This window comes from Arachis duranensis, chromosome 5 (assembly GCF_000817695.3).
Source record: "Arachis duranensis cultivar V14167 chromosome 5, aradu.V14167.gnm2.J7QH, whole genome shotgun sequence".
Lineage (NCBI taxonomy): Eukaryota > Viridiplantae > Streptophyta > Magnoliopsida > Fabales > Fabaceae > Arachis > Arachis duranensis.
Genome location: NC_029776.3, coordinates 85,849,775 through 85,860,236, shown reverse-complemented (window position 1 = coordinate 85,860,236; position 10,462 = coordinate 85,849,775). Strand labels below are relative to the sequence as shown.

The window sequence follows — 10,462 nt, the reverse complement described above, 5'->3', positions numbered from 1 at the left end:
TCGGGTTCAAAATTTGGCAAAGACTAAGTAAAACCTTAAGTGTATAAGTGTGTAGTATGGATGAGTTTGTGATGTAATGTCGACTAAAAATAATAATTTAGGTTTAATTTTAGTGTTGTAATCTTCTTTGGGTCTTTAGGCCTATTTCAATAAAAAAAAATTTCAAGATTTCAAAATTTCCTAGTGACTCTTTATAAAATCATTCTATATTAATAATCCATTCTGAGTTATATGAGGTGTTTGATTTGTTTTAAGTAATCTTAAAGGTTTGAGTGGGTTAGAAGTAGTAGTTTTATGAGTATATATTACAGAATCTTAAACCGTATGACTGTTTAGCTCTTTTATTTGAATGTTTTGTTTTTGGAGTCTTTGTATTCTTGACTTCTCTTTTGGGGAATTAAGCATTTGCATATATTAATTATTTTTAAAAAAAAATCAAAATGATCTTATGCTGTCTTTAATATCATGTATTCTCTTTGTCTAACAGTTTATTATTTTCTCAACTTTTTGTTCATCAACATTATATTATCCTATTATCCTTATCAATCACAAGAAGAAGATTTGTTATTAGGTAAAATATTTAAATCTATCTTTTAACAAGCCTTCCATTTAATTTGGACCTTAAAGTCTCAAAAATTATGAATAAAGAATATGGAGATATGCTAATTATTACTAATTAACCTGGCCAGCACCAATAAGGGATAGCAAAGCCCATGAAGTTTGAACCACGTTAGCACGATTGCCTTCTAAATTTGTATACACCTATTTGTCAACCAAAAAAACATGTTATGATAAATCAAAATTTGTATAGACACAACAAATTTTTTATGCATAAAATATTATATTAATCTTGTTTGAATTGTACCACATACATTACACTTGAAATTTTTATATTTTGGAAATGGAAATATTTGGTAACTAAAGAAAATCAGCCAAAAACCGCCATAACTTGTCTTATTTAATATTCATTAATTGTTGTGATAATTAATTAATGTTAATTTGTACTGTGGAGCATAATTTTCAATAATAATAATAATAATAATAATAGACCTTGTTTTGACTTGATAAGTAACTTTCACTCCAACCTCCGTTAGGAAGCTGCTTTGACAACAAAAAATGACATGCTTTGCGCAATGAAGCACTGTTTTGATAGTTCTTTCCACATGCTCTCAGTCCCTTTACAGCAAACCAAGTTCCATAGGTATAGCAAATACCCCAACAACCATACCTATACAAATAACTTCTTAATTAATTAGTTATAACATTACCAGAAAATTCGTGATAGATTTTGTGTGTGTGAATAAAAAAAGCATATATTATGCATGTTAATAAGATGACAGTTATTTAAATAAAAAAAGTCAACAATACCATGAGCCATCTGGATTTTGTGTGTTTTCAATGTAATGAATTGCTTTAGAAATGGAGTGATTTATTTCTTTTCTTCTGTGATTTGGATATAACTTTCTAAATAGAGCCAAAGCTTCCATTGCTGATCCTGTGCATTCTACATACCTATTATTTCATTCACAACATCAACCATATATATAACAAGTGGCAAGTAAGATTGTACATAAGGCTAAATAAACAATACTAATTCAATTAATAATTCTAACAATAATAACAACGTATATATGTTATATAGTCTTACTCCATCTCAATCAGAGTATCTTCAAAGAATTCGGTTGGATTGAATTTCTGCAATGCACGTAATAGTTTCTCACACTAATTAAAACACTGTTTCTAATATCATCTATTAAAGAATTTTTTTCGATAATTAAATTACTAATAATTGAGTTAACATGCGTCTTGTACTTTTAAAAATATATGTTAAGGATATTAATTAAAAAAATTATAAAAATTTCAATTCATAATAATTTTAATAATATTTCATAGATAATATAATCAAGAAATTAAAGTTTTATTTTATATATATAACTAGATTTTCCTTAATTAAAATGGAACTATGTATATGTATGTGTGTGTGTTTTTTTTTTTTACCTCTAACCATCGATAGGCTCTTTGAGGTTCCCAAGCAGGAAAACCACCATTGTTGCTCTGTAGAGAAAGGATGACATTAACAGCATCATAGAATCTCTCTGATTCTATTTGTTCTCCAACTAGATCAGATGGCATTTTTGACAATAAGAGCGCAGCCTATAATTAAATTTAGTAGCAAGTGAGAGAAATTTAATTAAGGAAAAGTTTAGAGGCGGCAATTTTAATGAATCAGTAGTGCTACGTTACCAACTTTTTATCTGCCAAAATCTGCCAACTTGAATTGGGCTGGACATGAAGCCCATCTACTAAATAAAGCCACATCTAAGTTAATCATGGTTTAATCCTAATTTATCACGTGTTGGTAATAGTTGGCAGACTCTCTCTTGGTAACGTATACTTTTCCTTAATGAATTTTGGCCAGCATGTAACCAGCAGAGAAATGTGAGCCATTGGATGAAATCTCACATCAATCTCACACCATCAAATCATCATTGATGGCTAGTTAATGGCTAACAATCACAAAAATTGCTGGCCCCTAGCATTGCTCTTTAATTAATAATTAGTTCATAATGGAAAAACTATCATGATATTATTAGACTTACCATAAAATGAATTTAATTTTAATGCATATAAAATTTAAACATTTCTCTAATCATATATTGTTGTATTAGCAAAAATTTATAATAACTCAATTATTTACCACGTGAAAAATTTACAAATTAAAATAAGTGATTGATTCTATTTATGAAAAGTACTTTCACACTTAAGTGTAAATCTGTGTCCCTGTTTGATATTATATTATAAAATTATTTATCTAAAAAATTTTAAATTATTAGGTCAAGATATATAATTGATTATATATCTAACTTATCTAAATTAAAAGATTAATTTCGAGAGAATTTGTACGAACCTGTAATCCTTCAGCTGTACAATCAGAGACTTGCCAACCTTGGTCATGCATTGAGAATGTCCATGAACCTTTTGAGATGTGTCTATACATTCCCATGAAGTCACCACTAGGGTTTTCACTAACCTTCAATTTCAAATTAAAGTCTCTTTTAATAGTATAGATATGTATAATGAAGAAACATTAATTAATTAATTAATAGTTATTAATTGGTACCTGTGAAGCCTTGACAAAATCGTGAGCTTTTTTAAGTGTAGGACCGTACTCTTCACTTAGATTACAAGCAAGTATTGCTTGTATAGCAAATGCTGCATCCCACATTTGACTACCAAAACTCTACATATCATTTTGAAGAACAATTATTAGTTACTAATTTTTTTTATTTCATTTAGCGTAAAACTTTTTTATATTTTACATCTTGTTGTATAATTAAACAAAATTATTTTAAAAAAGCAATAATTACTTGAATTTTCAAGCCATCTTCGGCGAGCCAAAAATAATCAGGAATTCGAGCTAAATGGAGTTTGTATGCCTCCGAATTAGGATCTTCAACCCAACGCGCAATCAAACACAAAACCTGCATTATATCATGATTTTCATTTGCTTCAATTGATCATATATAAGATTATTGTAAATGAATAAAATATAAGATTTTTTATTATTACCTTCTCTACACTTCCAATGCAAAGGTATCTACTATTCTCATCCTCATATCTGACATGACTAATTGCAATTTCTAATGCTTTTTGTCTAAGCTTAGAAAAGGGCCAAGAATTCAGCAAAGGCTCTCCCACGTGATGAAGAAATCCCCATAACATATCTTGAATTAAAGGATGTGGATAATACAAATCCTCCTATATATTTGTATCATGTATGTCATTATAACATTAATTAGGGATATAAATATATAAGACAGCCTTTGAAAGAAAAATTGAGACAGAAAGATAAGATTAGGAGGAGATTGAAAAATAGATTAAATCGATTATTTTTATTATATTTGGTGTTAAATATATTAAATTAATGAGTATAATTTAAGATAAATATAAAAATTGAAAAATAATAAAATTTTAAAAATTAAATAAAATATTTTTGAACAAATACTATTAAAATTTTAGTTTTTTGTGCTTTCAACTTTTAGAAAACATTAAAAAAACTAAAATTTTATATTTTAATATCAGTCTTTAACTGTGGAACACAATATTAAGTTCAATTTCTTAGTTTCAGTCTCAATATTCTCTAAAAATAAATAGTACAAATTTTAATATCAGTCTTTAACTGTCGATCAGTATTATGTTTAGTTTAAAATAAATATGAAGATTGAAAAATAAATTTAAAATTTAAAAAATTAAATATAAATATTTTAAAAAAATATATTATTAAAATTTTAGTCTTTTATGTTCTATTTTTAAAAAATACTAAAAAAACTAAATTTTATATTCTAAAACTGAAATTTTAGTTCCAATATTTAATTATGGAACACAATATTGAATCCAATTCCTTAGTTTTAGTCTCAATACTCTCTCAAAATAAATAGTACCTAATTGCATGCATGACACAAAGCACAATATTTAAATGAGTATTAATCATTATTAGAAATTAAATAAATATTCAATGAACCTTAGCAACACAATTTCGAGCTTTATTCCAGTTGATTTGATCATAAGGTTTATTGTACATTTCTTCTCTCAAAGATGTGATTAAATTGGTGACAGGACCCACAAACTTCTTTCCATATAAATATGACATTGGCATATAAACCAAGCGACAGTAGCATAACATATTCCCTGGCACAATATTTGTTAAAACCACTTAGAGAAATTAAATGGTAGTACCAAAAATAAAAAAGAAAAGAGAATAACAAAATATGAATCTTGAGATATATATACCTGGGTGAACAGAGATGAAATTGGGAACAAGCCAGAACTCTGGTGGAAGTGGATTGCACCCTGACCACTCATAAACTCCAAGTACCTTCACCAATAAATCAAATTAAACATGATTCATATTCATTTTAGATAGAAAAAAATAATTTACTTATTCAACAAGTAAAATGAAGCACATATACATTATTAAGGACTAAATTGAACATTACTTGTAATAGAAAAATAATAGTTGATAAGTTTACCGAAACCCAGAATTTTCCCCATGAAGGAATAGCCACCAAACCACCATGGTCAAGGATCCATTTTCTGGCTCTAGCCATTGCCATGTCTTCACCATCTTCAAGTCCTTCTCCAAGTATTCTCAAAGCAATGTAACTCAATGCTGATCCAAACATTGTGCTGTGTCCCTCTATATGAAAACCCCAACCTCCATCTTTGTTCTGTCTCATTAATTACCATGGGAAAATGCCAACCAATAATTCTATTGGGTATTCGTCTTTTCACTTATTGACAATTTAAATTAAATGGACATGCTTCCTTAAAAAATATATTTTTTTTTTAATTTTTTATAAAGATATTTGTTTAGTAACATAACTTATAAAAAAAAAGTAACTATTTAAAGAAAATAACCATATTTTTAGATAAAGATAATACTTTTATAACATCTTAAAATCAAATTCAACAATCAAATGGATAAAAAAAATATATTTTCATATGAAAATAGTAAGAGTCTTCATTGTGGTATTAAAAAAATTACATAAATTTTATATTATATCTTTATAAATATCCCATGCATGAAAATGGTGAAGAAGTGTATGTATATAGTAGTAGCTACCTGGTGATTATACAAATAACGAATAATTTCTTTCTTGTGTTCTGCTCCTAAAACAACATCAAGGGATCCTGTAATATATAATGCCATTACCTGCACACATGATAATCATGGTCAATTAAATCAATAATTAAAGCTAAAAAATACTCATTAACATCCATGCATATATATTTATATTTATATGATATCATCTCAAAAATAAATAAGATTACCAAACATGATCAAATGTAATGCCAGCACTTACTTAGCAAAGTGACATAATTATTAATAAGAGTTAATATTCAAAATCTCTTGAAAGATACTCGATCTTCATTTTGGTCCTCAAAAGATAAAATTAATCGAAATCGTTTCCGAAAGATACACGACTTGGTCACGTTAGTCTTTTCGTCAGTTGGATGATGAAATGGTGGGTTGATGTCACGTGTCACGAGATGATTGGTTGCGTGTCAGGTCAGTGACACGTGTGTCACTTGACATGTAAAAAAGTTATTTTTAATCAAAATAGTCCTTGAAAGTTCAGACGTAAGTCATTTTCATTCCTAAAATTTTAAAAATTAATCAAATTAGTCTTTATATAATTTTTTATTTTTTCTTGATAATATTAAATTTGAAATACTTTTTGATACTACTAATTTTAATAGAAATGTAATTGACAAACAAAAAATTAGTAATTGTATCTTTTCTTCTTAAAAATTTTGTCAATAAAATTATCTCTCTCCTTTAATTCTTCTAAAAATCTCTCTTATTCTTTTCTATTCTAAAACATTTTTCTTACATTATCACATTTTGCTGGAATATATATACTCAAAATTGAAATGTATGTATTTGTTAACATAAACAAAGTTATATGCTCAAAATCAAAGTTTATGTATTAAAAGAAAAATTATATAATCTATCTCAAACATATGAAACACACAAAAATTTATGTATCAAAAGAAAAATTATATAATCTATCTCAAATATATGAAATACACAAAAATTTATTATGATAGATTATATGTGTGTTTCATATGTTTCATATGATAAATTACATAAATTTTTGTGTGTTTCATATGTTTGAGATAGATTATATAATTTTTTTTAATACATAAATTTTGATTTTGAACATATAATTTTGTTTAAGTTAACAAATACATACATTTCAATTTTAAGTATATATATATTCTAGCAAAATGTGATAATGTAAGAAAAAGATTTTAGAAAAGAATAAGAGAGATTTTGAGAAGACTTAAAGAAGATAGATAATTTTATTGACAAAATTTTTAAGAAAAAAAGATACCATTACTATTTTTTTGTTTGTCAGTTACATTTCTATTAAAATTAGTAGTATTAAAAAATATTTTAAATTTAATATTATCAAGAAAAAATTAAAAAAATTATATAATGACTAATTTGATTTTTTTTAAAATTTTAGGGATGAAAATAACTTACGTCTGAACTTTCAAAGACTATTTTGATTAAAAATAACTTTTTTACATGTCAAGTGACACGTAGCACATGTCACGTGTCACTGATCTGACACGTGAACCAATTATCTCGTGACACGTGGCATCAACCTACCACGTCATCATCCAACTGACGGAATGACTAACGTGACCAAGTCGTGTATCTTTCGGGGACGATTTCGATTAATTTTTTCTTTCGAGGACCAAAATGAAGATTGAGATATCTTTCAGGGATGATTTTGAGTTTTAACTCTTATTATAAAATTATTCATTCCAAAAGTTTAGACTAATAGAAAAAAACAATATGAATAGTTATATTTTTAATACTCTCTCAAGTAAAAGTCTCTTTTAAATTTGTTTGATTCTTGTATAGACATTTTTTTATTTGCTTTATCTTTTTTTTATTTTTGAAATTCACTAAAATCAAACTCTAAATCTTTTGAAAATATCATATCATACAACTATTCATCCTACAAACTTAAAGTGATAAGAGAAGAAAATATAAATAGTTATATTATTTCTACCGATATAACAACTTTGTATAGCATAGAAGCTAAAATTGTAGTATTAAAATACTAAAGCTCACCAAAGGTTGAAGGAAAAATAAAGGGCCAGCAGATTCAGCGGGCCAGTGACCATCATGTGCTTGAATAGAAGAAAAGAAAGTGAGAGATCTTCTAATTGTTGTAATCAATGCTTCTTTTGTTATCTTCTCTTCTTCTCCCACTTTCACTGCTTCTGGAATTTCTCCACGTTGGTTCTCCTTTGTGAGCTGCCACCGGTTAAATGCATTTCAATTTTTGTCAATACTCAACCACCCCATGACCAGAGTCATAAGTGAAGTGATCAAGTGAGTCATAGCAATAATTGTTTATTACTGTAAATGTGAAGTTGGCAGAAAAAGAAGAAAAAGAATAATACTTGATTTGACTATATTTCAGTTGATGAAAAAAGATAACACTAATGGTTATATTTTTAATATTCCATAAATTTCTATTATACATATTGTACAAGTATTCTATTAACTTTTCATACTTTCCTTTAATATATATATCTACTTGTTCCTACTACCTTATAGTGGAAAGCTTTCCTATAATAATAATAGGGACCTGGAAGAGATTCGGTATATTTCTTAAAAAAGATCATTTATTACATATAACTCATGAAATTTGTTATTTATAAAAATAAGCTAAAACTTTTTAATTGAAATATCATGCGCATTCAATTATATTAGGTGTACATTACAATCAGCTATCAAAATTAACTATTCTACGAATACGTATTAAAATACAAAATATAAAATACACGTTAAAAATAAATTAAACTACATATATATTTATATAAAAATATATTTTGATAATTAATTTTAATGTGTAAATAATATTTTTATAATGCATTATTATCTTTACTGTATATTTATTATGATTTCAAATTTGATATAGTAAACATGAAAAGTATTTTACATAGTATATGATATGTGCTCATATTTAGATAAGTAATTATTTATGTATAATTTTTTATTTATTTAAATATTTGAACTAAGTAGGTTTACGATATTATATAAAAAATATTATGACAAAAATATTTCAGAATTTGATCTTTATTATTTAAAAAAAATGATTTTAGTATAAGATAAATAAAAAAAGATAAAAATACATGTACATTTTATATAAATTAAAAATCAACAATAAAAAATAACGGTATAAAATATATTTTTCTCACAAATGAATCATTAAGAGAAGTGCAATGTGAGTTGTGGAAGGAATGAAGTGGTTTTTCCATGTAATAATTTAAAGAAAAATGTTGATATATGAGGGGAGATTTTCAACTTAAGAGAAAGTGAGAGAGAACTAGTGATGTATTCTTTTGAAGGGCTACAATGCAAATTGAAGATGGAGTTTTGGCATGATGTATGGATAAGGAATACAGAACAAACAAGAATCGAACTCTAACTCTTTGGGACATTGATACAAACCATGGGAAAATTACCTGCATCCTCATTAAGAGGTCAGAACTTTGTTTGATGGAAAATTTATTTTTAGTGAACTCTTGGCGTAGCCTTTCAACCTCAGCACGTTCTTGTGGTGTTCCTGCATTTGGATCGAATTCCCAATGTTGTCTTCCTATGAAGTTGTTCACTGAAACCAAGTTCTTTCCTCCTTCTGCAATCTTCAACTTCCACATCTTCAACTATGTATGTTTTCTGTTTTTGTTTGATCTCTTTTTACTTCTCCCTCTGTTGCTACCTCTTTTGATGAAACCACAGAGTATGTAGCTTTATATAATATACACTACACTATGCAACAGAGTGAAATAATTAAATTTTGATTCTTAGACTATGTATCTATAAGAGAAATCTATTTATGTGCCTCTTTCTTAGCTTTTTGCTTAAATTTATGGATGATATAATTTTATGACATCAAATTAGAATTTTAATAATTGAAAAATCTGGATTTTTAATTTTATTATCTCTTAAAAAAATAATATAAAATAAATAAAAATAAAAGTTATGTAAAAATTTAAACAAATTTAAAAAAATTCTTATACAAAAAAGTAAGATAAAAATATAATTATTTTTATATCTTTTTCTATCCGTTTTTAAGTTTTTTTTTAAAAAAAGTAATTTTATGAGAATATCATTCACCTCTAAGATTTAATATTTTAAATTTTAGATTCAGATAATAAAATATTTATATTTGATAATTGGTTAAGAAAAATAATTTAATTAATTAGGATATATGTAGATTTAATAACTCAAAGAACATTAAGCCACTATCATATTTGATCTTAACGGTTAAATTTGTATTTTTTTTATACTTCACCAATACTCATAGTATCTATAAATGTAGGTAATGAATCACGTATAAAAAAATAAAAAAATCACTATAATAATTAACTTACTCATATAAATTTTAGGGTTTACTAATTGAGATATAGAGTTTATAATGAATATAAGTATTAGATTAATTTACCTCAATCTTTAAATTAGCATTATTTTTAGAGTGCACCAATATTCATGATATATATAGAATATAGATTATCAATGGCATATAAAGAAATAAAAGAATCGTTATCTGATTAGTGTCTATAGTTGTTAATTTACTCAAGTAAAATGAACATAATTGATAAATTAATTGACCTCAATATTTAAATTAGCATTTTTTTAAAGTGCACCAATATTCATAATATAAATTTATACAATATAAGTGATGAATTGCATATAAAAAAAGTTGCTATATCTTTAATGTTTATTGTGGTTAGCTTGATCATATTAAGTTTAGAGTTCACCAATTGAAATATAAAATTTAAAATAAAAATTAAAATTAAAATAATTAACCTCAATTTAAATATAAGATTAAGAATAATATAAGCTAATGTTTTTTTAATAAAAAAGAAA

General features: G+C 25.9%; 1 protein-coding gene across 1 annotated transcript in view; it reads right to left on the bottom strand.

The window, feature by feature from the left end:
- LOC107490080 (lupeol synthase) overlaps nucleotides 1-9,281 on the bottom strand; it is a 10,316-nt gene extending 1,035 nt beyond the window's left edge. Inside the window, exons 1-15 of the mRNA XM_016110853.3 lie at nucleotides 9,055-9,281; nucleotides 7,652-7,837; nucleotides 5,624-5,713; nucleotides 5,031-5,228; nucleotides 4,792-4,876; nucleotides 4,523-4,689; nucleotides 3,571-3,759; nucleotides 3,369-3,482; nucleotides 3,122-3,241; nucleotides 2,909-3,031; nucleotides 1,999-2,154; nucleotides 1,649-1,695; nucleotides 1,369-1,512; nucleotides 1,051-1,228; nucleotides 682-762 (exon numbers count right to left, since the gene is read on the bottom strand). Coding sequence (XP_015966339.1) covers nucleotides 682-762; nucleotides 1,051-1,228; nucleotides 1,369-1,512; nucleotides 1,649-1,695; nucleotides 1,999-2,154; nucleotides 2,909-3,031; nucleotides 3,122-3,241; nucleotides 3,369-3,482; nucleotides 3,571-3,759; nucleotides 4,523-4,689; nucleotides 4,792-4,876; nucleotides 5,031-5,228; nucleotides 5,624-5,713; nucleotides 7,652-7,837; nucleotides 9,055-9,249 — 2,073 coding nt within the window. The 5' untranslated portion in view covers nucleotides 9,250-9,281. The remainder of the gene's footprint in view (nucleotides 1-681; nucleotides 763-1,050; nucleotides 1,229-1,368; nucleotides 1,513-1,648; nucleotides 1,696-1,998; nucleotides 2,155-2,908; nucleotides 3,032-3,121; nucleotides 3,242-3,368; nucleotides 3,483-3,570; nucleotides 3,760-4,522; nucleotides 4,690-4,791; nucleotides 4,877-5,030; nucleotides 5,229-5,623; nucleotides 5,714-7,651; nucleotides 7,838-9,054) is intronic.
- Between the last annotated feature and the right edge of the window lie 1,181 nt (nucleotides 9,282-10,462).